Here is a 22230-nt window from a genome sequence, read left to right as displayed (position 1 = left end):
TATCTCTGGTTGTGCTTGTGCAGTACTTCCCTGTCTCAGGCTGCGCATGCTCACAGCTTCCACATCTCAGACATCTCAGGCTGTGCATGTGTATTGCCTCCCCGTTTCAGGTTGTGCATGTGCATTGCCTCCACATCTCAGACTGCGCATGCGCAGTGCTTGCCTGTCTCAGGCTGTGCATGTGTATTGCTTCCCCCTCTCTGGCTGTGCATGCTCAGTGCTTCCCCATCTCAGGTTGTGCATGCGCAGTGCTTCCCCATCTCAGGTTGAACATGCGCAGTGCTTCCCCATCTCAGGTTGCACATGCGCAGTGCTTCCCCATCTCAGGTTGCACATGCGCAGTGCTTCCCCATCTCAGGTTGCACATGCGCAGTGCTTCCCCATCTCAGGTTGCGCATGTGCAGTGCTTCCCCGTCTCAGGTTGCGCATGTGCAGTGCTTCCCCGTCTCAGGTTGCGCATGTGCAGTGCTTCCCCGTCTCAGGTTGCGCATGTGCAGTGCTTCCCCGTCTCAGGTTGCGCATGTGCAGTGCTTCCCCGTCTCAGGTTGCGCATGTGCAGTGCTTCCCCGTCTCAGGTTGCGCATGTGCAGTGCTTCCCCGTCTCAGGTTGCGCATGTGCAGTGCTTCCCCGTCTCAGGTTTGCGCATGTGCAGTGCTTCCCCGTCTCAGGTTTGCGCATGTGCAGTGCTTCCCCGTCTCAGGTGGCGCATGTGCAGTGCTTCCCCGTCTCAGGTGGCGCATGCACAGTGCTTCCCCGTCTCAGGTGGCACATGCACAGTGCTTCCTCATATTTCCTTACACTGCGCCTGTGGCCCTTTGTGGAGGCAAGAGGTGGTACAGAGGAGGCAGGAAGCGGTACAGAGGAGGCAGTACAGAGGATACATCAGGCAGTACAGAAGGAGGCAGGAGGAAGTAAAGAGGCAGAAGGAAGTACAGAGGAGACAGAAGGAAGTACAGAGGAGGCAGCTACAGAGGAGGAAGGCAGTACAGAGGAGGCAGGAGGAAGTAAAGAGGAGGTAGGAGGCAGTACAGAGGAGGCAGTAGATAGGAGGCAGGAGGAAGTACATAGGAGGCAGGAGGCACTGCAAAAGAGGCATAAGGTGGTACAAGAGGCAGAAGGTAGCATAGAGAGAGCAGAAAGTGATGCAGTGCTACTGAAGACAGAACAGAGGAGAATGAAGGTGGCACAGAGGGGTCAGGAGGCAGTATAGAGGAGGCTGGAGGCAGTACAAAGGAAAGAGGTGGCACAGAGTGGTTGGGAGGCTGTAGGGATGAGGCAGGAGGCAGTACAGAGGAGGCATGAGGCAGTACAGAGGAGGCAGGAAGCGATACAGAGAAGTCAGGAGACACTACAATAAAGGCAAAAGGTGGTAAAAAAGAGGCAGGAGGTAGTATAGAGGGAGCAGGAGGGGATGTAGTGAGACAGAAGGCAGTACAGAGGAGAAAGGAGGTGGCACATAACGGTCAGGAGGCACTATAGATGAGGCAGTATATGGGAGGAAGGACTTGGCACAGTGGGGTCAGGAGGCAGTACAGAGGAGGCATGAGGCAGTACAGAGGAGGCAGGAAGCGATATAGAGAAGTCAGGAGACACTACAATAAAGGCAAAAGGTGGTAAAAAAGAGGCAGGAGGTAGTATAGAGGGAGCAGGAGGGGATGTAGTGAGACAAAAGGCAGTACAGAGGAGGCAGTATAGAGGAGTTTGGAGACAGTACGCAGGAGGAAGAAAGTGGCACAGAGGGGGCTGGAGGCAGTATATAGGAGGCAGCACAGAGGAGGCCTGAGGTGGTATAAAAGAGGCAGGAAGGCACTACTGTACAAAAGAGGCATAAGGGTAGTACAGAGGGAGCAGGAAGTGATGCAGTGGGACAGAGGGCAATACAGAGGAGAAAGGATGTGGCTCAGAGGGGTAAGGAGGGCAGTATACAGCAGGCAGTATAGATGAGGGGTAAGGTGGCAGCACAGAGGGCACACGTTGCGGTACAGAAGAGACCTCCTGTCACCCATTATGACATTTCCTGCCTCTTTTTCAGGACCGTTATAGCAAATTTAGGACAGTTGACAAATACGAGCTATGTGGGACCTGAGGGGGCCGTGTATGATGTATGGATTGCTTTGAGGCACTATAAGCAGGAAAAGCTTTTTTTTTTTTTTAAATCCCCCAAAAGGTGTTACTAGGGTGCTGCTTTTCCGGCACCTAGAATAAGTAATTTGAAAGGACAACTTCCTCGTTGCTGCCATCTCGGACCCGCCATGCATGACAAATCCAAGATTGAATCCAGATGTCCGCCATCACAATCCTGAGATGAGGACACTGCGCCCCCTCCGCGCTGCTCAGACGTTTATCAGCCCACTCAACACGGAAATGAAGAAAGGAAACATTCAACCTTTACAGGAAAACAAACGAAACAATAAAATTCTCTGTCCCAATTTGTCATCCCTTTCCTATTGTATTCCAGGCAAGGAGGAGACTCGCGACACTCGCTGCGCTCTCTCCCCGGTCCAACCCTGCGCTCTCTCCCCGGTCCAACCCTGCGCTCTCTCTCCCCAGTCCAACCCTACGCTCTCTCTCCCCAGTCCAACCCTACGCTCTCTCTCCCCGGTCCAACCCTCCGCTCTCTCTCCCAGGTCCAACCCCGCGAACTCTCACAGGTCCAACCCCGCGAACTCTCCCAGGTCCAACCCCACGAACTCACCCAGGTCCAACCCCACGAACTCACCCAGGTCCAACCCCGCGAATATGATCAGTGTGTCCTCATCATCCATCACATTCATAAAAGATATATTGAAAAAATATGTTTCTTCCCTGAGTCCCATGACTTATTACTGTGGGATATTACTATTTTCACAGTTAATAATCTTTTTTTTAGAAGTATCCTGTGGAAATTATCTGGTCCCAGGTTGTCCAGCTTCTGCAATCATGAGTGATCAGAGGTGATCTGCAGAAGAACCTACCATAACGTTTTCAATTTTTCTGCAGTGCCTACGCAGGTGACAAAAGGTATTACATGGTTGACCATAAAATTGATGGGTAGCTGGCTTAATATGTCATCATGCCAGGTCCTCCTTAAGTAAGGCTTGAAGGGAACTCTTTAGGAAACCTGTCCTTAGGATGGACCAGCAATGTTTGGGTTGGATGAGTAGACCTTGCATAGGATGAGCTTTATTACTAAGGGCAAGAACGGAGGACGTGGCCTAAGGATGAGCCAGTTTTTTGAAGATTAGACCCCAACCAATCCAACCCTGAAGGCATTTCATTATGAATTTTCTGGAAAATCCCTTAAAGGGTGAAGGTAAGCGACCAGCCACCGGTGATGACGGCGTGTGTGATGCCTAAGAAATCTGGTTGGTTTCTTTTTTATTTGCCTTCGGTTACCCGTTTTGTGGTCTCAAAAATAGTACAGATATTTCCAAAGAACAAGAACATCAAGCTTATTATCCAGAACATAAAAGGTTGAATTGTCGGCAGAGCGGACGATCAATGACCCATTTCCTAAAGTTATACATTGTGAGAAATGATTGCGAGCTCTGCCTCCAGGGAGGATGTGCAATCAATACCGGAGCAAAGAGTACATGATGCCTGTTTTAATGAAACATCTTCCAGTGACATACAATTGTAGTTGTGCATTACATGCTGTATACTGTATATACCGAGTGTGCCCCACATTACACATCGAAAGGAATAGACGCTGTGTAATACTTCATTCCTCCTCCGGGGGAGCTGCAGGGAAACTGTGCACTTACTGCCAGGTGATCGCACAGATCGCAGCTGATCACTGGAGAGCAGGTTACTTTCTCATCAGTGGAAACTTCTAATAAGTAGAGTTTGCACAAACTAAGGAGTTATTTGTGCTCAATTGGGGAAAAAAGTAATAATTTTCTACCCAGGACTACCCTGTATGTCCATTAGACCCGTGACCCCAGAGTGTTTCATAAAATCCAGTGATCCCTTTTTCTGTGGATCATTTTCAGTGTGAATCCACATTAGAATGCGAAAAATCAAGCGATTGGTGCTAGATTAGTCGGGATCAGTATTTCAAAAATTGCCACTTCTGTGATTGAGGCGAAACATGGAAATCCCGTGTATGGAAACAGTTTATCAATAAAAGGGGTCAGAGGAGGATGTGAAGAATCGTTCTGAAGAAAGGATCAGTGGGGATTGTGAAGAATTATTCTTATGAAAGTGTCCGAGGTGAATGTAAAGAGTCGTTCTAACGAAAGGATTCAAAGGAGGTTGTGAAGAAAGGTTCTAATTAGAGGATCACAGGAGGCTGTGAAGAATGATTCTGATGAAAAGGATCAGAGGAGGCTGTGAAGAACTGATGAGGCAAAAGGACCAGGGAAGGATGTGAACAGTTGTTCTGATGAAGGGATGAAAAGAATTGTTCTGATAAAAGGACTGTTTATGAAGAGTCATTTTGAAAAAAAGGATCAAAGAAGGCTATGAAGAATCGTTCTGACGAAAGGATCGAAGGTGGCTATTGAGAATGGTTCTTATGAAAGAGGTTAGAGAAATATGTAAATATTTTTTTCTGATGAAGGAATTAGAAGAGAAGGTGAGGAATCATTCTAATTTAAAAGATCAGAGGAGGATGTGAAGAATCGCTCTGATAAAAGAGGATGTGAAGGAATGTTCTTACGAAAGCATCAGACGAAGATGTGAGCAATTGTTCTGATGGGATCCGAGCAGAATGTGAAGAATTGATGAAATGGTCAAAGTATGATGTGAAGAATCGTTTTGGGAATGGGATCAAAAGAGGCTATGAAGAATTTTTCTGAGGAATCAAACGGAGACAGCTGTTAAGAATCATTCTAATGAAAGAGGTCAGAAGAGGATGTGTGAGAGATTTCTCTGATGAAAAGGTCAGAAGAGGATGTGAAGAATCGTTCTGACCAAAAAGATCAGAAGAGGATGAGAAGAATCATTCTGACCAAAAAGATCAGATGAAGATGTGAAGAATCATTATGATTAACAAGATAATAGGAGGATGTGAAGAATTGTGGCCATTCAGTGTAGCTAGTAATGTGACCAAATAAAAGCAAAACCAAGACATGTAGCAGTTTTATTAAACTTTAAATAAAAGTCGTAATAATTCCCGATCGATCCGTCTCTCTGTTTCTGTGGCCTCCTGATATGACAGCTCCTACATGTCACATAATACTTTGCATTTTACCAGGTTAGTACTCGATCTCACGCCGACACCGAAGTACTTTTCACATCATTTCCCTGGAATTTCTTTTTCGTTTTAATTTCTAAATTGTCAGATTTGTATTAAGTCTTTTTTGCCTTTTGTATTGATACATAATGTTATATTATTATATATGGTTTTTGTTGTTTTTTTTTAAATCGCGATCCCAGCGCGGCACTAGTCAACGCTTTTCACTTCCCATATAAAGGCAATCTTTCATTCTAAAGGTCGAAAATAAGAACCCCCGCTGTGGTGCTGAACACACCGCAATCCGCCACTTAGAAAAAAAAAAAGCCCAAATTACAGTGTTTTTATTTCTGTTTTTTTTGCCTTTTTGAGATATGGGACCGGCCAAGAACAACAATTTTCTGTTGCTTTGCACGTGTTTTTTTTTTTTTTTCCTATTCAACAATCATTCTCTGATGGTTTAATCTGACTTTTAGCCAGTGATGAAAACAAAGACAAAAACCACGGAGGCAGAATTCGTTTTGCTGATTCCTGGCGGAACCATGGGTGCAATTACCTTGAGCTCCAGGCATTAAACAGGTTGTTAATTTCTCTATGTAGCTCCCCACCTTCCCCGGTGACCACTTGTTCGTTTTATGCACGGAGCTTTAATTTGGTCACTGTGTAGCGGTATTATTTACAGTGCGTCCAACACTCCTGTCCGATGATGTCATGTCTGTCTCCTACCTGTCTGGATGTCTGTACGAATCTGCCGGTATCTGGCACGAGTCCTATTCTAATGATTGTACATATATGTGACGGATTTGGAGCAATCATCTATGGAGGTGGCGCTGAACAACCCTCCGGTGGCACTGCCCCTTCATATAGATGCCCTGTAAGGAGAGCCGACTGACCATCTGTTTAGATGGGCCAATAATCGGGAAAAAGCATTCATACGAACACTAATTTCCAGATTATCTTTCCTTCTAAGGAAATAGATGTCTAGGTGTTAGATGTGCAAAGATAATAGAATAGAATAATAAATTACTTTTAATAACCAGCTAAGGTAAAGTACACAGCTGAGGGCTGGTGTTATTATTCTGCAAAGGAGCCACTATCCATGGAGGTTCCCAGCCTATTAATATCAGCTCACAGCGTAGCCTTTACTAGTTATTAAAATGGTGTGGACCCTAAGAAAAAAAAATTTTGTGAGTTCCCCCCTATTTTTAATAACCAGCAAAGGATAAGCAGACAGCTGATAGTTGACATTAACAGGCTGGGAAGGGGCCACGGATATTGTCCCCCTCTCAAACTAATAACATCAGTCCTCAGTCGCCCCAGAGATGGCGCATCCATTAGATGTGCAAATTCTTCTGGTGCGCTGGCAATCGGGGTAATGATTTTGGGGTTGATGTCAGCTGTGTAATGTCTGCTGGCATCAAGCTCAGGAGTTAGTAATGGAGGTGTCAGACAGAGACCCATATTAGTAACCCCGTAGTCAAAAGTAAGAAACACTGACATCCAGGAAAGTCCTTTAATTGTAAAATTCACTCTCCGACCCTCTTTTACTCATTTATTGCTAAAAATAAAAGTAATCCACAGGGGTCCACCGTAAATCTATAGTAAGGAGGTCTCACAACGATCCTCGACTCTGCAATATCTGGAGGCTGTGGCGAGTGGTGACATGAGTAAGGTGACCACTCACCACAGCTACCGGAACACACGGAGTAGCGCGAGAACTGCCGGCTGTGACCTGCTGTAACTTTAATGACGTCATCCTTCGTCACAGCTGGCGTTTCTCAAGCTACTCTGTGTGTTCCGGCGGCCGTGGTGAGCGGTCACGTCTAAGTGCTTTATGATCCATGTAGTGCTGGACATGTGTTTATTTGACCACAACATTTTATTGGGTCCTGGTGTCTCAATTTAGTGTGATTGATTAACGAGAAGGGAGAGAGCAAAAAAAAAAAATCTTAGCCTTAACCTCCTATATATTCAGACATAGCTTGGGGAGGGCATTTATGCAGGGGGCATTTATGCACATGTATCAAAGTACTGGCAGTTATAACATGGCAGTTAGACAGGGCTGGAGACAGGTAAGACATTTATATACATCTTCTCCCTGTACATTTGGATTACAACAAATATATACCATATGCATTTGTGTAATTTATATCCTGGCCGCTGCATTCACACACATCCACCGCCCTGCCATTAACTCTCTACACTCCATCCATATCAGCCCCTCGCTCCTTTCCTCTCCTATGTATAGCACTCACACTCTTTTCACATTGCTACACAGCACTGATCCAGTCAGTCCCACCATTCAACATCAGAGACGCTCTCACAAATCACTTAACCATCTGCTCACTCTTTCTATCCTCCTTCTCCTAGTCGCAGGAGACATTGCTCCCAACCCTGGCCCCCCATGTTATAGAAAGTCAAACCCCCCAACTGCTACACTCAGAAACCCCTCTAATCTTATCAATATTCCCTGCCTGCCATCTGTCTCTCTTAATTGTGCACTTTGGAATTCTCGCTCAGTGTGTAACAAACTCTCCTTCACTCATGACTTTTTCCTCTCTAATTCTCTTAACCTCCTGGCTCTTACTGAAACCTGGATCCAGCAGTCAGACACTACCGCCGCTGCTGCTCTTTCATACGGGGGACTACACTTCTCTCATACCCCAAGATCAGACAATAGAGCAGGTGGAGGCGTTGGTCTGCTCCTATCACCAAAATGTACATTTCAAGTTATCCCTCAACTACCCTCACTAGTCTTCCCTTCTTTTGAGGTCCATGCCGTCAGACTCTACACCCCCTTCTCCATGCGAGTGGCGGTGGTGTATCGTCCTCCCAGCCCCTCCCATCAGTTCCTGGATCATTTTGCCACTTGGCTTCCACATTTTCTCTCCTGTGACATCCCTACCCTCATCATGAGCGATTTCAACATCCCCATTGCTCTTCCCCTCTCCCCATCTGCTACTCACCTTTTATCTCTAACCTCCTCATTTGGCCTTTCGCAGCTTACTAATTCTCCAACGCATGAAGACGGAAACTCCCTCGACTTGGTCTTCTCTCGGCTTTGTGCAGTGGATGATTTTGCAAACTCCCCTCTCCCGCTCTCTGACCACAATCTTCTTTCATTCTCTATAAAGAACTGCCAGGCTGCTCAGGTCACCCCCACTGTCCAGACTTATAGAAACATACAGGCCATTAACACCCAGAAACTTATGAAGAACTTGCAGTCTTCATTGGCCCCTATCTCCTCCCTCTCATGTCCTGATTCTGCACTGAAGCATTACAATGAAACACTTCAAAGTGCCCTGGATGAATTTGCACCTCCTATACATAGAACACCACAACGCAGACGGCGACAACCCTGGCACACGGTGCAAACACGTTTCCTGCAGCGGTGCTCCAGGTGCGCCGAACGTCTGTGGAGAAAATCCAATCTAAACGAAGATTTCATCCATTATAAGTTTATGCTTAGAACATACAACACTGCCCTTCACCTCTCCAAACAAACCTATTTCAACACCCTCATCACCTCACTGTCCAATAACCCGAAACGTCTCTTTGACACTTTTCATTCTCTACTCAACCCAAGAGTACAGGCCCCAACCACGGAGCTCCGAGCTGACGATCTGGCCAATTACTTCAAAGAAAAAATTGACCAGATCCGACAGGAAATTATCTCCCAATCCCCTCATACCATGCACTGTCCTCCCTCCCCCACTGCATCTAGCTCACTCTCTGATTTTGAACCAGTCACAGAAGAAGTAAGCAAGCTCCTTGCATCTTCTCGCCCAACCACTTGCACCAGTGACCCATTTCCGTCACATCTGCTCCAGTCCCTTTCCCCTGCTGTCACCCCTCACCTAACTAAAATATTTAACCTCTCTCTCTCTTCTGGTATTTTTCCCTCCTTATTTAAGCAAGCCATCATACATCCACTACTTAAAAAACCATCCCTCGACCAAAACTGTGCCGCTAACTATAGACCTGTCTCTAATCTTCCCTTCATCTCTAAACTCCTGGAACGCCTGGTCCACTCCCGTCTTATCCGCTATCTCTCTGATAACTCTCTTCTCGACCCTCTCCAATCCGGTTTCCGCTCTTTACACTCTACTGAAACTGCCCTCACTAAAGTCTCTAATGATCTACTAACAGCTAAATCAAATGGTCATTACTCCATGCTAATTCTCTTGGATCTCTCTGCAGCATTCGACACTGTGGATCATCAGCTCCTCCTCACTATGCTCCGTTCCATTGGACTCAAGGACACCGTTCTCTCCTGGTTCTCCTTCTATCTCTCCGACCGCTCCTTTACTGTATCTTTTGCCGGTTCCTCCTCCTCTCACCTTCCCCTTACTGTTGGGGTTCCTCAAGGATCAGTTCTAGGCCCCCTCCTCTTCTCCTTGTACACTGCCCCTATTGGTCAAACAATCAGTAGATTTGGTTTCCAGTACCATCTCTATGCTGATGACACCCAATTATACGCTTCTTCTCCTGACATCACGCCAGCCTTTCTAGAAAACACCGGCGATTGTCTAAACGCTGTGTCTAATATCATGTCCTCACTATATCTGAAACTGAACCTGTCAAAGACTGAACTCCTGGTGTTTCCTCCCTCTACTAATGTACCTATACCCGACATTGCCATTTCTGTGTGTGGTTCCACTATTACTCCCCAGCAGCATGCCCGCTGTCTTGGGGTCATACTTGACTCCGAGCTTTCCTTCGCCCCCCATATTCGATCACTGGCTCGCTCTTGTCATCTGCACCTCAAAAACATTTCTAGAATCCGACCTTTTCTTACTTTTGACTCTGCAAAAACTCTTACTGTTTCTCTTATTCACTCTCGTCTCGACTATTGTAATTCTCTTCTAATCGGTCTCCCTCTTACCAAACTCTCCCCCCTCCAATCTGTCTTGAATGCTGCAGCCAGGATCATATTCCTCACCAATCGTTACACCGATGCCTCTACCTTGTGCCAGTCATTACACTGGCTACCCATCCACTCCAGAATCCAGTACAAACTTATTGCCCTCACCCACAAAGCCCTCCATGGCTCAGCACCACCTTACATCTCCTCCCTTGTTTCAGTATACCACCCTACCCGCGCCCTCCGTTCTGCTGATGACCTGAGGTTAGCATCCTCAATAATCAGAACCTCCCACTCCCGTCTCCAAGACTTTACACGTGCTGCGCCAATTCTTTGGAATGCACTTCCCAGGTCAATACGATTAGTCCCCAATCCCCACAATTTTAAGCGTGCCCTGAAAACACACTTATTCAGACTGGCCTACCGCCTCAACACATTAACCTAATCTATCCCTGTGTGGCACAGCCAAAAGTTTTACCATAACCAGGTTCCCCGCATCATGTTCCCACATGCTTTATGCATCCATCAGCCCACTGTGTCTGTACTGTCACACACTTAACATTATGGCTGGTCCATACAATCAGGGCAACTGTTACCACCCACCTTTCGTGTCTACCTCTTTCCTCATAGACTGTAAGCTTGCGAGCAGGGCCCTCACTCCTCTTGGTATCTGTTATGATCTATGTGATTATTGTTATGCTGTAATGTCTATTGTCTGTACAAACCCCCTCTGAAATGTAAAGTGCTGCGGAATATGTCAGCGCTATAGAAATAAAATTTATTATTATTATTAAGGCAGCGTTCCCCAACTCCGGTCCTCAAGAACCATGAAAAGGTCACGTTTTCAGGATTTCCTGAGTATTGCTCAGGTGATGGGATTCTTGCCCGTCCAGGTGAAGGCATATTCTTGCCCGTCCAGGTGAAGGCATATTCTTGCCCGTCCAGGTGAAGGCATTCTTGCCCGTCCAGGTGAAGGCATTCTTGCCCGTCCAGGTGAAGGCATTCTTGCCCGTCCAGGTGAAGGCATTCTTGCCTGTCCAGGTGATGTAATTATCACATGGTCAACACTAAGGAAATCCTGCAAACCTGATCTGCTGATGTGTCTTGAGGACCGGAGATGGGGAAAACGGTTCTAAGGTTATGTCCACATGATGTCTTTTAGATGGCGTCGCACCTGCATCGTTTTTAAAGCAGAAGACAATTCAGGAAAATGCCGGTGGTATTTTTCCAGATGCGTTTTTTTTTGCCGCCCTCTACGTTGTTTTTGTTGCTGACTTTTTACCTTTTTTCTAATGTTATATATAATATAGCAGCGGACCGGTCTCTTTCAGCCACTTCACGGCTTTCGAAACCTGAAGTGGTTGAAAAAAGTTATAAAAGGAAGAGCAAGTCGTTTTGATACTGCTTTATATATGTTAATTTTTTTGGGGGGGTTTTTTTAGCACTTTTTCAGGCGGGTTCCAGGCAGAATCTGCTCGAAAAAGACAAGGTGTGCACATACCCTTAACTCGTTACCGACATGACATTCAGTTACATCATGTGTTGTCTCCCTGACCTGCAATCTCTTATACAATACACTACAATACTGTAAAAGTGCAGAGCATCGGGCTTCATAGGAGTTCCAACATGGCAGAAACAGGGACCTTCTGTAGACCACCAGCTGCCATGCAGACAATCGGCAAACCACAATCACGACACAAGTGACCGGCGCCATTCTGAAGCTGCTTAGATGCCGCTGTCAGTCTTGGCACAAGCATTTAACAGGTTAAACCTAAATATTGTAGAGCGGGCTCGATAAGGGTTTAGGATGCATCTCATCTCATCTTTTGGGGTCTGTCTCTGCAGCTTTGCACGTCTAGAGGTGACATTTTGCCCCTTCTTCTTTGCACACTTGCTCTTGCTCAGTGATCAGCAATTTTCATGTTTTGCCACCGATTCTCAAATGGAATTTCGGTCTGGAATGTGACTGGGTCATTCACAAACAGAAATATGCTGGGACCTAAACCATCCATTGTGGCTCTGGCTGGACGTATAGGATTGTTGTCCTACTGAAAGGTGAACCTACGCCCCAGTCTAGTGGTCCTGTGGACAGATTCTCCCCCTGAGCTGTGGATCTCTGCTGCTCCTCCGGAGTGACCATGGGTCATTCGGCTGCTTCTCTAATTAGTGCTCTCCTGGATTTACATGTCAGGTGAGGTGGACGGCCAAGTCTTCGTAGGTTTGCAGTTTGCTATACTCCTTCCATTTTTGGATGATGGATTGAACAGTGCCCTGTGAGATGTTCAGAGCTTGGCCTATCATTTATAACCTAACCCTGCTTTCCTCTTCTCCACAACTTTATCCCCGACCTGTCTGGTCGGCTGGTTTTAATGATGCTGTTTGATCCCCAATGTTCTCACACAAACCATTCAGGCCCTCACAGAACGGCTGTAGTTATACTGAGAAGAAATCACACCAAGGTGGACTCAATGTACTAATTATGAGTGTTTATAAAGGTCCCTTAGTCTGTTTCAGTAGCTCCACAATCATGGGGAAGACTGCGGATCTGACAGATGTCCAGAAGGCAGTCAATGACACACTCCACAAGGAGGGGAAGTCACAAAAGGTCATCGCTAAAGAAGCCGGCTGTTCAGAGTGCTGTATCCAAGAATATTAATGGAAAGTTGAGTGGAAGAGAAAAGTGTGGTAGAAAAAGGTGCACAAGCAACCGGGATAACCGCAGCCTGGAAAGGATTGTTAAGAAAAAGCCATTCAAAGATTTGGGGGAGATTCACAAGGAGTGGACTGCTGCTGGAGTCATTGCTTCACACCACACACAGACGTATCCAGGACACGGGCTACAAGTGTCACATTCCTTGTGTCACCCACTCATCACCAATAGACAATGCCAGAAGCATCTTTTACCTGGGCCAAGGAGAAGAACTGGACTGTTGCTCAGTGGTCCAAGGTGTTGTTTTCAGATGAAAGTAAATTTTGCATTTCCAGGAGGACGACAAAAGAACACCGCGCTAGAGTTGTACAAATCTCCAAAGTAGTGACTAAAAATCAAGGAGGTATAACAAGTGGATGAAAGAATCGTCTGCCTACCTTACAGGGATTGAATGGTCCAGTGTAAGTAAGGTGATCCTATGAAGGAGATTCCTGATCCACCAAAAGATCCATAGAATTGGCTGCAGCAGAAGATTCTGTGCACTGGAGCAGGGGGGTGAGAGCCAGTGAGTGTGTGGATACTGGCGATAGACACCAGCGGCGCAAAGAGAGTGCTGTACACTCCAGGCAGAGGACAAGTGGGGACAGGGGAGCGTCCCCCCCTGGATAGTGGGGCCCACCTGAACCTCACCAAGAGTGGAGGCGCGAGGCGTACACCGGCCGAGAGACGCCGCTGTCAGTGCCGGGGGGGCGTGGTCTGGGTGACGTCACCTAGAGCAGGGAACTGGACACAGCTGCAGTGAAATGGAAGACATTATACTGCAGCACTGAGCAGTGTATCTGTGAATGCAGCTCTGCGGTGATATAAAAACATATCAGAAAGCAGCAGCATGGATGACATTATACAGCAATACTGAAAAGTGTAGCTGTGAATCTAGGTGACGGGTGAGAGAAAACGTTTACCAGAAAGAAGCTGCAGTGTCAGGGAAGACATTAAACTGCAGTGCTGAGCAGTGTAGCTGTAAATCCAGCTCTGAGGTGTGATAAAAACATTTATCAGAATGCAACAGCATGGATGACATTATACAGCAATACTGAAAAGTGTAGCTGTGAATCTAGGTGACGGGTGAGAGAAAACGTTTACCAGAAAGAAGCTGCAGTGTCAGGGAAGACATTAAACTGCAGTGCTGAGCAGTGTAGCTGTAAATCCAGCTCTGAGGTGTGATAAAAACATTTATCAGAATGCAACAGCATGGATGACATTATACAGCAATACTGAAACATGTAGCTGCAAATCTAGGTGTTGGGAGAGATAAAACTTTTACCAGAAAGTAGCTACAGTGAAAGGACAGACATTAAACTGCAGTGCTGAGCAGTGTAGATGATGTGAGAGAAAATGCTTAAATATTAAGTTAAGTATTTTTTCATACAAGTTATTTTTGGTGCCTCGGATTCCTTGGAACTTTTGCTGGAGCTCACACTGAGCTAGCACAGAATCTACCAATGTTCCATGAGAATTGATTGCTCACTGGGTCAAGTAATTTTCTCACTCTTTAGTAGTGCTACAGTGTTTTGTCTCATACCAGTGCCGGATTCACAGCTGCACTGCTCAGTACCGCTGTATAATGTCCTCCATGGTATTGATGCTTGTGCTACATAGAGACAGGGGAGCAGGAATCCCTCAAGTATGTGTGTGCTGTGTATGGGAGACATCATAGCAGCCAGTATCCTCCCACTAGCTCAGAGACAACTGGAAAATAGAGACATTGCCTACAAAGGGGGGTTACTGGTAAAAAGAAAATGCAGGATACTAGACATATAATGGTCAGAAATAGTGTTATTCCTCATGTACACATTACTGCTGAAATTACAGGTATTGGGTGTACAGAACAAAAATAAACTACCAGGAATGGAGATTTTAGCGGTTCACATACTTAGAGTATTGTGAGCGGCAATCCTAGAAATTCAGTTTAATGCTTGTTTTTCTCATCACCACATTAGGAAAGTGGGGAAAGAACTGAGCCATTAGGAACATTAGAAAGTTACATAACTTTTTGCTTTGTGCCAAAAAGCCTAAATCGACCTCCCCCTCCACACAAGGACGTGAGCGATACATTGTATTTGTATAGAGGAGGTAATGGCTGACGATAGAGCACTCAGGAAAGAATGCGCCATCCGGAGCGGCGGCCGAACCTCACCGCTATTTCTGTAACATCTGCAAAGTGGCGACATAATGTGGGTCTGTGTTCTCCAAGGCTCCGAACAAGCTTCACGCTGAGAATCCATTGACTTTCCAATTGTCCGTCAAAGTTCACGACGGCCCGAAATGGAGGGTTTAATAATGAAGATACGCCAGTGCCCTCTGCCCAGAAATGGAGGGGAGGGGGACGTCTGAAAGGAACGCATTGTACAGGACACGGGGCAGACGGAGGAGCAACTTGTGCAATTATTAAAATTTGCAGCCGTTCTTGAGATATTTTCATTATCTTCTTTTGTTTAGAGCTTGTTTCCTAGGAGACCGACCGCCACTGCTGTCTAGCAACAGTGGCCAAGCATGTGCAGTCCTCATAAGCTCTTCTCTACAGAGCTTGTAAGCGCTGCTCTGGAGCTGTCCGGGATCACTGGATATCACTACTAGTTCCTAATCCTAGCCAACCTCGGTGCAGCGCTTACAAGCTGGACAGCTAAGGTGGTCGGTCTCCTAGGCAACGACCTGTAAACAAAAAAGTGTCAGTGTCTCAAGAACTGCCGAACGTTTTCCTAAATACTAAACTGCAAAAGCGCTTGGTTTTACAAGCCCTATTTGACCATATCAGTCAATGAAGTAATACTACTATGTACTACTTGATTCATACCGCCACACAGTGCCTGAATAATACTGCAATATAGTACTTAATACTGGAATTTACTACTGAAACAAAATTGGATTAATGGGGGCACTAAGCTTTGAGTCCCAGTTTATGTGGAGCCACATTTATTGTAGCACATAATGAATCTCACTAATTGTGCAACCTTAAAGTCGTCCCTAGTGATTGTTCCTCTGTCTGAAGTTACTGGGGCTCCTGGATATAAGGCGCCCGGCCCAGATTGGCCTCATCTTTTTTTTCAGTGAATGGTAAGAACCTCTGAAGATTTGGAGCAGCACAAAGGCACTGAACCTAGCCGAATCCAGTGGACTGCCAGCGTCTGAGCAGCGCTTACAAGCTCTGCTTCATTATAAAATCCCAGATCATTCTCCTTCTACAGCTGATCCCTACATCAGTTATTTTGCTTTACTTCCTGTGATGTTTCATATGAGAAGGGTCTCAAATGGGACATTTCAGGAGGACGGCCCCATAGCAGTGGGCGGGGCACTGTCACTCACCTTGCTTCTATCACCGCACTCTGTTGATGAGGTCTCATTTCAGGGAAAAAGGTGGCGGTGGCAGAAGCAGGGACTGTGGCAGCAGCCATTGAAGATGCGGGCGGCGAAGACAGAAGTGTGGCGGCGAACACTGATGATACGGGCGGTGAGAACAGAAGAAGTGTGGTGGGGGACACTGAAGATGGGAGCGTCGAGAACAGGAGAAGTGTGACGTAGGCCAGTAAAGATCTGGAAGGCGGGCACAGATACAGTATGGCGGTGATCACATCTCCATCGCCCCCCTGAAACAGGATGACATCAGGGGACAGCGGTGACAAATGCTGCGGTGAGTGGCCTCAGTGTCGCCCCCTGGAGTGGCTGCAGCGGTATCGTCAGGAAGTAAACAAAAAAAAATATTCCAGACACAGGGATCAGCAGGAGGGGGAGACGTGCAGGGAAAAATAATAACGAAGCCAATTACAGAAGTGGTTCGGGGTGAAAGGTAAATATTTATAACGTGCACTACAGGTATCACACAACAGCTTACGTACTATAAGTCAGTATGATTTAGGTACCATATGGCAGTATAATGAAAACACTATGGCGGTATTATTTAAGTACTATATGCGGTACTTTGTAATTACTATGTGCTGTATTATTTAGGTATTGTATTATTCAAGTATGATATGCAGCAGCATATAGGCAGTATTACTTAAGTACTGTATGGTGGTATCATTTAAGGACTAAGTGGCAGTATTAAGGACCATATGGCGGCATTATTTATACACTGTGATTGTATAAATTACTGTACACTGTGTGCAGTGTGAGTATTTTGATCACATCATCCTTTTTATACATGTTGTCCTACTCCAAGCTGTATAGGCTTGAAAGCCAACTGCCAATTATGTAAATCAGGTGATTTGCATCTCTGTAATGAGGAGGGGTGTGGTCTAATGACATCAACACCCTATATAAGGTGTGCTTAATTATTAGGCAACTTCCTTTCCTTTGGCAAAATGGGTCAGAAGAAAGATGTGATGGACTCTGAAAAGTCAAAAATTGTGAGATGTCTCGCAGAGGGAAGCAGCAGTCTAGAAATTGCCAAACTTTTGAAGCGTGTTCACCGAACAATCAAGCGTTTCATGGCAAATAGCCAACAGGGTCGCAAGAAGCGTGTTGATAAAAAAGGCTCAAAATAACTGCCCATGAATTGAGGAAAATCAAGCGTCAAGCTGCCAAGATGCCATTTGCCACCAGTTTTGCCATATTTCAGAGCTGCAACGTTACTGGAGTATCAAAAAGCACAAGGTGTGCCATACTCAGGGACATGGCCAAGGTAAGGAAGGCTGGAAAATGACCACCTTTCAACAAGAAACATAAGATAAAACGTCAAGACTGGGCCAAGGAATATCTTAAGTCTGATTTTTCTAAGGTTTTATGGACTGATGAAATGAGAGTGACTCTTGATGGGCCAGATGGATGGGCCCGAGGCTGGATCAGTAAAGGGCTGAGAGCTCCACTCCGACTCAGACGCCAGCAAGGTGGAGGTGGGGTACTGGTGTGGGCTGGTATCATCAAAGATGAACTTGTGGGACCTTTTCGGGTTGAGGATGGAGTGAAGCTCAACTCCCAGACCTACTGCCAGTTTCTGGAAGACACCTTCTTCATGCAGTGGTACAGGAAGAAGTCGGTATCATTCAAGAAAAACATGATTTTCCTGCAGGACAATGCTCCATCACATGCATCCAAATACTCCACAGCGTGGCTGCCAGTAAGGGTCTAAAAGAAGAAAAAATAATGACATGGCCCCCTTGTTCACCTGATCTGAACCCCATAGAGAACCTGTGGTCCCTCAGAAAATGTGAGATTTACAGGGAGGGAAAACAGTACACCTCTGGGGACAGTGTCTGGGAGGCTGTGGTGGCTGCGGCACATTGCAATGTGGATCGTAATCAGATCAAGCAACTGACAGAATCTATGGATGGAAGGAAGGTGAGTGTCATCGTAAAGAAAGGTGAAAGCTATATTGGTCACCAATTGTTTTTTTTTGTTTTTGAATGTCAGAAATGTTTATTTCTAAATTTTGTGTTGTTGTATTGGTTTACCTGGTGAAAATAAACAAGTGAGATGGGTATATATTTGTGTTTTATTAAGTTGCCTAATAATTCTGCACAGTAATAGTTACCTGAAAAAACAGATATCCTCCTAAGATACCAAATCTAAAAAAAAAAAACACTCCAACTTCCAAAACTATTAAGCTTTGATATTTATGAGTCGTTTGGGTTGATTGAGAACATAGTTGTTGTTCAATAATAAAAAGAATCCTCTGAAATACAACTTGCCTAATAACTCTGCACGCAGTGTATAGCAGTAGTATTATTTAAATACTAGCAGCATTATTTTTACACTATATGTCAATATTTGTTTAAGAACTGAATACAGTATTAAGAACTGCATGGTGGTATTATTGAAGCATTCTATGCAGTAATATTTAAGTGCTAGATGCGGTATTAGATACTACAGTATATGGCAGAATTGTTTAAGTAGTGTATGGCAGTATTATATGAATTATTATTTGTGTCACTGCCGGTGCGCTCTCATCTCTCTCTCCTGTCTGCAGGGCTTTCACGCTGTACATAGGATCACACAGTAGTGGGCTGCAGACAGGACAGAGAGAAGAGAGCGCACCGGCACTGACACTGTGGGAGTTCATGAAGCGCTTGCTCTGGGCGAATGCTGTCAATCAAGCTGATGGGAGGAGCCGAGGAGGCTGATCGAGGGGGCAAAGCTGAGCACCAAGCCGCTCTCATACGAATATATAACAAAATGTTTTTTTATGTAAAATTAATGCAGCGAAATCGACACCGCAGGGATGAGTTTTATAGGCGCTAAGTGCTGTATATGACAATAAAAGTGGAAGAATTTGAGTTTTTTGGGGTGACTCCCTTTTCAGTACTGTATGGTAGAACTATTTCAGCACTGTATGCGGTATTATGTAGACACTAGGTGGTGGTATTATTTACTTGCTGTACAGCAGAATTATTTAGGTACTGTATGGTGCTACTACCCGTATGGCCGTATTACTTAGGCAGTTTGTACCTGGCATTGTCACTGGGTGGCTGGTTTTAGGGCTTGTTGTTAGACCCTATTTTTCAGAAAAAGGAGGGTGATGAATTAACAAGGAGGACCCCGGGGCCCGGCATAATATTTTGCCAGCTGCTCTGATTTAACCCCTCGTGCTCACAGGTGTAATAATGACGCTTCCCCTCCTGCCATTGTACAGGGAGTAATTACCATCACCGTGTTATCCGGGCTCCAAGCAAGTGACAATGGCCAATTAGTGCAAAACACACAAATGTCTCATTCACCTCAAATCCCCACAACCTGGACGACAACTCAGCTGCAGGTCAGAAGTCAGCCGAAAGTGCAAAATATCCGGAATAATGGAAGTAATCTACAGAGCCGCAGCTGTCACTACAGGAAAAGCTGCAGAAACCATGAGGAAGGATAGATAGATAGACAGATAGATAGATAGACAACAGATATACAGATAGATAATAGATATATAATAGATAGACGATAGATACAGCTCCTCCTAGTATGATGAATAAATTGGGGATGAGGAACAAGGATGACGAGCTGCTCTGGATGTTTCGAGTCATTATGCATCATGTTGTTGTATTTTTTGATACTTTTTTTGTTACAAAATTACAAAAGCAGAAGACAGAAGATACACAGCAAAGAAGAATATGGGGGGAGCAGGAGGCTCCTGTTACTGCTGATCCAGTGCCGCCCCCCCGACACAGGACCCCACTGCACCAAGCGGGCACAGGACCCCACTGCACCAAGCGGGCACAGGACCCCACTGCACGGAGCAGGCACAGGACCCCACTGCACGGAGCAGGCACAGGACCCCACTGCACGGAGCAGGCACAGGACCCCACTGCACGGAGCAGGCACAGGACCCCACTGCACGGAGCAGGCACAGGACCCCACTGCACGAAGCAGGCACAGGACCCCACTGCACGAAGCAGGCACAGGACCCCACTGCACAGAGCAGGCACAGGACCCCACTACACGGAGCAGGCACAGGACCCCACTGCATGGAGCAGGCACAGGACCCCACTGCACGGAGCAGGCACAGGACCCAACTGCACGGAGCAGGCACAGGACCCCACTGCACGGAGCAGGCACAGGACCCCACTGCACGAAGCAGGCACAGGACCCCACTGCACAGAGCAGGCACAGGACCCCACTACACGGAGCAGGCACAGGACCCCACTACACGGAGCAGGCACAGGACCCCACTGCACAGGGCACAGGACCCCACTAGACGGAGCAGGCACAGGACCCCACCGCACAGGGGGGACACAGGACCCCACCGCACAGGGGGGACACAGGACCCCACCGCACAGGGGGGACACAGGACCCCACCGCACAGGGGGGACACAGGACCCCACCGCACAGGGGGGACACAGGACCCCACTGCACGGAGCAGGGACACAGGACCCCACTGCACGGAGCGGACACAGGACCCCACTGCACAGGGCACAGGACCCCACTAGACGGAGCAGGCACAGGACCCCACCGCACAGGGGGGACACAGGACCCCACCGCACAGGGGGGACACAGGACCCCACCGCACGGAGCGGACACAGGACCCCACTGCACAGGGGGGACACAGAACCCCACCGCACAGGGGGGACACAGGACCCCACTGCACGGAGCAGGGACACAGGACCCCACTGCACGGAACGGACACAGGACCCCACTGCACGGAGCAGGGACACAGGACCCCACTGCACGGAGCGGACACAGGACCCCACTGCACGGAGCAGGGACACAGGACCCCACTGCACGGAGCGGACACAGGACCCCACTGCACGGGACACTCCTGCTCTAGTCCATCCTGTGCCGACCATTCACCTCAGCTCTGAGCCCCTGATTAACCCCAGATGCCCGGAGCCGCCATCGCCCCCTGTCCTCCTCCTCCTCATTATCAGACTGGTCGCTGTCTCCATTCTCCGCTTCCTCTGCAGAAAGTTGTCCCCGAGCTCCCGGCTGCTGGGGACCCCCGTACCTTGTCTCCGGGGGGTGGCCGCTTTCCTGGAGCACAGGACACCTCCAAGCAGCAGACTCAGCAGCAGCAGCCGGGACCGGGGGTGATTCTGCGGGTCCATCCCTGTGAGGTCCGGGGAGCTCAGGAGCCGCGACCCCTCATCCGCAGGACGCGCTGCTGCTCGGGATCCTGGTGGATTCTGCACGTGTGGGAGGGAGGAGGGGCTGACAGGAGCGGGTGCACCCCACGGCACAGGACGGCGCCCCCCCTCCCCGGGTCACAGGACTAAGCCGATCATGGGGATTATTACCGGCCCAGACGGGGCGACATGCTCCGGCCACTCAGACTAACACAGCGGCGGGTGGGGATTAGGAGGCGGCGGAGGGAGCAGCAGGGGGATCGTCACAGACCCCCGAACTGTCTGCTGTGGAATTGGAGCTATGGGGGCGCAGAGGTGGCAGCTCTACCCAATCCTGGTACAGAGTCTGCGTGCACAGTATAGGGGTCCTCTGCGTGCACAGTATAGGGGCCCTCTGCGTGCACAGTATAGGGGTCCTCTGCGTGCACAGTATAGGGGTCCTCTGCGTGTACAGTATAGGGGTCCTCTGCGTGCACAGTATAGGGGCCCTCTGCGTGCACAGTATAGGGGTCCTCTGCGTGCACAGTATAGGGGTCCTCTGCGTGCACAGTATAGGGGCCCTCTGCGTGCACAGTATAGGGGTCCTCTGCGTGCACAGTATAGGGGCCCTCTGCGTGCACAGTATAGGGGTCCTCTGCGTGCACAGTATAGGGGTCCTCTGCGTGCACAGTATAGGGGTCCTCTGCGTGCACAGTATAGGGGCCCTCTGCGTGCACAGTATAGGGGTCCTCTGCGTGCACAGTATAGGGGCCCTCTGCGTGCACAGTATAGGGGTCCTCTGCGTGCACAGTATAGGGGCCCTCTGCGTGCACAGTATAGGGGTCCTCTGCGTGCACAGTATAGGGGTCCTCTGCGTGCACAGTATAGGGGTCCTCTGCGTGCACAGTATAGGGGTCCTCTGCGTGCACAGTATAGGGGCCCTCTGCGTGCACAGTATAGGGGTCCTCTGCGTGCACAGTATAGGGGCCCTCTGCGTGCACAGTATAGGGGCCCTCTGCGTGCACAGTATAGGGGTCCTCT

General features: G+C 47.7%; 1 protein-coding gene across 1 annotated transcript in view; it reads right to left on the bottom strand.

The window, feature by feature from the left end:
- The window catches only part of EGFLAM (EGF like, fibronectin type III and laminin G domains), a 145785-nt gene extending 124349 nt beyond the window's left edge, over positions 1–21436 (bottom strand). The window contains exon 1 of the mRNA XM_073543962.1: positions 21093–21436. Coding sequence (XP_073400063.1) covers positions 21093–21192 — 100 coding nt within the window. The 5' untranslated portion in view covers positions 21193–21436. The remainder of the gene's footprint in view (positions 1–21092) is intronic.
- Positions 21437–22230: the final 794 nt, after the last annotated feature.

This window comes from Dendrobates tinctorius, unplaced genomic scaffold (genome assembly GCF_039654945.1).
Source record: "Dendrobates tinctorius isolate UK_male_01 unplaced genomic scaffold, ASM3965494v1 ptg000135l, whole genome shotgun sequence".
Taxonomy (NCBI): domain Eukaryota; kingdom Metazoa; phylum Chordata; class Amphibia; order Anura; family Dendrobatidae; genus Dendrobates; species Dendrobates tinctorius.
Note: the sequence above shows the minus strand (reverse complement) of the source record. Positions and strands in the feature narration are given on the sequence as shown.